Below are 6,538 nucleotides of genomic sequence, written 5' to 3'. Positions count from 1 at the left end.
AGTGTTACTTTTATCATTTTTAATTTTCATGCATAGAAGTATGCATAAAAGAAAATTTTTTTATATCAAAAGTGTTACTTTTATCATTTTTAATTTTCATGCATACTTTTATGCATGAAAATTAAAAATGATAAAAGTAACACTTTTGATATAAAAAATTTTTCTTTTATGCATACTTCTATGCATGAAAATTAAAAATGATAAAAGTAACACTTTTGATATAAAAAATTTTCTTTTATGCATACTTCTATGCATGAAAATTAAAAATGATAAAAGTAACACTTTTGATATAAAATTTTTTCCTTTATGCATACTTCTATGCATGAAAATTAAAATGATAAAAGTAACACTTTTGATATAAAAATTTTTCCTTTATGCATACTTCTATGCATGAAAATTAAAAATGATAAAAATAACACTTTTGATATAAAAATTTATCCACTATGCATGAAATAAAAATGGTAAAAATAACACTTTTGATATAAAAATTTATCCATTATGCATACTTCTATGCATGAAATAAAAATGGTAAAAATAACACTTTTGATATAAAAATTTATCCATTATGCATACTTCTATGCATGAAATAAAAATGATAAAAATAACACTTTTGATATAAAAATTTATCCATTATGCATACTTCTATGCATGAAATAAAAATGGTAAAAATAACACTTTTGATATAAAAATTTATCCATTATGCATACTTCTATGCATGAAATAAAAATGGTAAAAATAACACTTTTGATATAAAAACTTATCCTTTATGCATGATATTAAAATTCAATTTCTCCATGATTGTAATGAAATTCTTTCAATTAATCTAGGATGATAATTCCTAGAATATGGTAGGAAGTCCTCTTTTTATGCTTTGAATGAAATTATTTTATGCATAATTTTTATAAAAATTTTGCCATAGCTCCGCTGCTATGACTGATAAATCTCAATTTTTCTAAGGGATAATGCTTATCATTAAGGAAATAATTAAAATGATCTCTAATTGGATTATTAATCCATAATGGATTGAATCATCAATATACATAAACTAAAAGCATAGAAAAAAGCCATTAATTTGACCTCAAGCATAGCTTAATCTTGGGTTAAGGAAAAGCTTTATGAAAAGCTTGATTTGGATTGAGAACGGGTCATGAGTATGACCATTTCTTGAGTGAGAGAGAGAATTTACATAAAAATCATTAGAATTTAAACATAAATGAAAATTAACTTCAATAGCATTTATTAAATTATGTAACTCTTCACTACTATTCAAACTTCAATAGCATTTAAAAAACCATACCAATTAAACTTCTCAAGCTTGAGAGGGGTTGAGAAGAGAGAAACATTGAGAAATTATAGAAAGATCAATATTCACTAATTACCTTACAACTTGCTTGATTCTTTGTTCACGGTAGAGGCCCCCAACCAATCAATTGGTTAAGTATGTTGATGGAGCCACTAATGGGGATTGAAGAAAGAGGGAAGCTCCAAAAACTAGTGAATTATTAAATGAATTCACAGTTCTTGGCTTAGGTGGAGTAGAGTAACGATGCATAAACACTATCTATTTTTCAACAAGGGGGAGGCTTCTATTTATAGGAAAAATTGAGCTCCTAACCAAACAAACTGATTCTAGAATTTTCTAAATCAGTTTGGTCAATATTTGACCATTTTTAGGTCAGTTAAGCTAACTTTTTGGAACTAGACTTGAATGAGGAGAGAGGAGAGATGAAATATCTCAATTTTTATGAGTTTAAAACTCATTCAAGCATGTGACATATGCACCTCCTTTAAAGAACTCCCCTTCCTTACATATGTGTCATAATGGAATCATTTTAATATTGCTCATAGTTTTTTACTAATAAACCTTGTACATTTTCAACTCTTCATCTTATGTGAAATATGCACCTCCTTTAAAGAATTCCCCTTCCTTACATATGTGTCATAATGGAATCATTTTAATATTGCTCATAGTTTTTTACTAATAAACCTTGTACATTTTCAACTCTTCATCTTATGTGAGCATTTACTCATTTTTGGATACCCAAAATATCTCATATTTTTAATATTGCTCATAGTTTTTTACTAATAAACCTTGTACATTTTCAACTCTTCACCTTATGTGAGCATTTACTCATTTTTGGGTATCTTCTTTTTACAAATTTGGATTTATCTCTTCCCTACACATGGATTGATGCTATTGGCCCATAGGAACCTTAATTGGACCATAGTCTAAAGATTTCTGAAAATCTAGACCCTTAGACTAAGGTTCTTTATACCTATTTCCAATTAATTCCAATTGCACATTGGAAAATTCTTTTTGAATTTCTGTTTCAGGGGAACTCATCTGAATTATAAGAGATATTTTTCTATCCAAAAATATTCAAAATCTGAATATTCTCTCTCTAGAATAATTTTCCTCTCTCTAGGCTAAAATAGTTAGCAACAGGGTCTTTATATTTCTGAAGAGGGTTGATTACAGGGGAAGATACTAGACATCAAAAAGGGGTTGGGGGAGGAATCTTACAATAAACATCTATCACATATACAACACATGTGAATAAGCCACAGAATCATAAAGAACATAAGTAAAATTACAAAAATATCTTACAATGAGCTTGCAATATAGATGCTAGAGTAGAAGGATGCATGTGCATCTCTCTTGTCATGTACACATGTTGCACCTTTGCCTTCCATCCATCTTTTACTATCTTGAATTCCAAGATACTTCCCTTCCAATGGTATTGTACTAAGCCTCTTCTTTGCCTTCTTATCCTATGAGGACCTTTGCATGATGGTTGCATAGTCACCCAATCGTTTAATTTGAAGTTTATACCATTTCACACACCCTAATCATCTTTAACATTATGAAAAATGCATGATGAAATGGCATTAGGAGTGCGCCTCGAGTTAGACTATTGTCTTGACATTGTTAGATAATGAATAGAGGAGAGGATGATGCAAAAAGACGACTAGAAAGAGGTGCAATCATGGTAGATTAGAGAATTCAAATGCATTTACTCATTTTGGGAGGAACCTAAATTTTAAATTTTTACTTTTTGAAGTAGTAACATTTGGCACATGAGGACATACCCTTGAAATTGGAACCCACTAAAGTGACGTTGAAATAGCCGCACTATATCACATTAAAGTGGTGATAACCCACTAAAATAGCTAAAACTAGTGAAGTTAGTAAAAAGTGGATGTGACACCCAATGTCATATTTATGGTTGAATGTCACATTTCCATGTGTCCAAAGCTTAATCCAAACCGGTACAAGTGATTAAAATGTGGCCTTTTTTTTAACGTTTTTGGCCCTAATGGACCATTGGGTTCTCTTTGTGATGTACAACAATCACATAAAAAATCTCATACGTTCACCATGGGAAGACCATGGCATTATCTATTTCAATTCGTTGTCTAGATCCGACCCTCAACACTACCTTTGCACATTGCACCGGTAAGACAAATGGTTTTAGGTTGAGAATTTGCATATGAAATGTCTTGTTCTATGGTTTTCCAATGTTTACCTCACTGTGGTTGGAGTGCTCTCCAAATGTTTACCTCACTGTGGTTGGAGTGCTCTCCAAATCATATCACAAAATTGCTCAAATGCCCATTTGAAAGACTTCATGGGGAACCCAAGATTGACATTAACGAACCATGTTCATGTTGAGAGCTTTCTCTACAAAATAGAGAGGGAAGCTTTTTACTTCATCCATTTGGAGCCACAAGTAAGCATACTAGAGAAAAAAGGGACAAGATTCACATATTGGAGTAGATAATTGGTTATGGTTGTTATCATTACCATCAACCATTACTTGGACTCCCTGTGATTGACTACTTTGTGGAGCACGACGTTTCTAGAGAAAGAAAACAAGTTTGAAGAAAAAGAGCAACTTAGTAAACAAGAAAAACAAGCATTTTACTGTTTTTAAATAATGTGGCTTATATGTGTCTCGTATCCTCCTTTATCAATCCTTCTTTGAATAGCTGACATACGCCCATCCCTCGTCTCGTCATGCATTCATCCATTACCTTGGCCAAAGCTCCTTTCCGAAACTCTTCTTTTGGTGCCTCTACAAGTTTTTTGGTGTCCTCCATAGCATCCCACGTCTCAAGCAACTCTTTCATTTTCCCTTGTTCATACTTTTCTATTTCTCTCGAACTTGTATGCCACATCGTTGAACCGAGCTCGAGATTGCTTCTCATATAGTGATGATCTCAAACTGCTTCTATTGATCACACCTAGGGGATGCCCAGTTTTTCGACATGGGATGGAATACTTTATTCCATGTACTCGTAGAAGATGCTTCATCATTTCTCCCCTTTTCGAATAGCAAATGTTTTCTGCTTGACATTGCTCACTAGCTCGACAAACGTCGAGTTTGCCTTCTATTCTCGAGCCGGATATCCTCATATGGGACGTCAGTAATGCTCATATCCCTAACCTGAACCTAAGCCTTAAGGGGTATAGAAAGTTTTGAAGGAAGGAGAGCCTTGAGGGGTAGAGAGAGTTTTGAAGGAAGGAGAGAGAGAGAGAGAGACAGAATGGGGCTACCCACGGGCAAAACACACATTTTTTCAAACGCAAGCCCAATGGAGAAAAAAGGCGCATCATGAAAAAAAAGAAAAAAAAAGACACCACCGGCACCACTCTGAAATTCGCCGAATTCTCGCTGCTGCCACCCTCTGCCACATCCCGCCGTCTCGCTGGCATTTTCCAGAAATAGGGAATATTTTTTTCCCTTTCCCGTCGTTGAGATAAATAAGATGATGAAAAAAATTAGCCGTCGGTTAAAAGGTTGCCTCAATGGCAACTGCCTTATGAAAAAATAGGGTCGCACTTCAAATTTGAGGGCTGCCCAGCAGCGGCGGGCCGCATGAGCAAAGCATTAACTGGCCGGCTAAGTATGGCAGTAGGTCGTGGGAGAGCTCAGAGGCTGTTGAAGTGGATCATATGACTAAAGATACCAGCATACCTACCATTTTCGGACTGGCGACGTGAAAGCGAAGGCCGAACAAATGGAACGTGGCCCTCGCCCCCCCCCGCGTCGTCTTGAAGCGTGGAAAGTAAAGTGGAAAGCAAAAGTCTTGAACCGTGAGCTGGTACGCTTTGACAGACCAGTTATACCTGCCGCGCTCTGCACTTGCCGCTTGCTTCCAATGTGGTGAATAAAACCTCTCACCTGCAGAAACCTCGAGAACGGCACTGTATCTACCACTTCTTCACGTTTTTATAAGGTAGTCCTCAGCCGCGTTAGCCGCCCACCAGCCTACCTGCTTTCTGCACACCATGGGGTCTTCTTACAGTAGTTCTCTTCCCCTCTTGTTCGTGCTTGTATTAATCCTATCACTATGCCCTTCGCTTCTCGTAGCCAACGATGCAGACGCTCTCCAGGACATCTGTGTAGCAGACGTTAACTCCACGGTGAAGGTGAACGGCTTCGTTTGCAAGGATGCGGCCATGGCGACTGCGGAGGACTTTGCGTCTTCGTTCATAGCCAAGGCGGGCAATACATCCAACCCTTTGGGGTCGGCGGTCACACTGGCCAATGCGGCCAAGTTCCCGGGCGTCAACACCTTCGGCATCTCCATGGCCCGCATTGACTACGCGGCGGACGGCGGCCTCAATCCGCCCCACGTCCACCCCCGGGCGTCGGAGCTTCTCTACGTGGAGAAGGGCTCGCTGTATGTGGGCTTTGTCACCACCGAAAACAAGCTCTTCTCCACGACCATCAAGCAGGGGGACCTCTTCATCTTCCCTAAGGGGCTTGTACACTTCCAACTCAACGTGGGTCACGAGCCCGCAGTGGGTATCGCCGCCCTCACCAGCCAGAACCCCGGCACCTCGCAGGTCGCCAAAGCCACTTTCGCTTCTAACCCGGCCATCAATGACGCTGTGCTGGCCAAGGCCTTCCAGATCAGCGATGGCGAGGTGGAACATCTGAAGGATGACATCCGCAAGACCTAGATTTGAGTCTGTCCACTACTCCAATAATAGTTCTGTGAGTTTAGTTGTATTCGCCATTAATTTACACTGCCATTCAAAAATTCAGAAGTGTGACTCTGTGGGCACCAAGGACCTTGGTGCTATTGGTTTTTTAATGTCCAGGCATTCACTTACAAAGTATTGTAACCTTTTATCTGCAACATGGAAGAATATTTCTTATTTAATTTTTAGAAAGAAATTTATTAAAAAAGGTGTCATTAATAGGGTTTTGAAAAAGGGTTAATTTTAAATATGTAAAATTTACAAATAAGATATTTTAGATATAGGTTTTGATATACTAGGTTTATATATAATGAACTATCCGAGGTTATAAAAGTTTTTTATAACCTCGAGTAATGACATGGCACCAATAAACTTGGTTTTCTTTAAAGCTAGGGTAGATTCAAGGAAATAATAGGACTTATGGTCGAATAGATGAAATCCTAAATTAAGAAGCTCAATGATATGATAATTACCTAATGCAAAAGAATAATATTATTGTAAACCTACCTCTCATAATCTCTTTTGACAAACAATCTCATTTTAAAA

General features: G+C 36.9%; 1 protein-coding gene across 1 annotated transcript; it reads left to right on the top strand.

Annotated features, from left to right (window-relative positions):
• Positions 1-5,149: 5,149 nt before the first annotated feature.
• LOC147613207 (germin-like protein 5-1) lies at positions 5,150-6,174 on the top strand. The gene has a single exon (XM_086782469.1). The coding sequence runs from the start codon at positions 5,294-5,296 to the stop codon at positions 5,969-5,971; it is 678 nt and encodes a 225-aa protein (XP_086638595.1). The 5' UTR covers positions 5,150-5,293; the 3' UTR covers positions 5,972-6,174.
• Positions 6,175-6,538: the final 364 nt, after the last annotated feature.

This window comes from Cibotium barometz, chromosome 44 (genome assembly GCF_041138505.1).
Source record: "Cibotium barometz isolate CiBa-2024 chromosome 44, ASM4113850v1, whole genome shotgun sequence".
NCBI lineage: Eukaryota > Viridiplantae > Streptophyta > Polypodiopsida > Cyatheales > Cibotiaceae > Cibotium > Cibotium barometz.
Note: the sequence above shows the minus strand (reverse complement) of the source record. Positions and strands in the feature narration are given on the sequence as shown.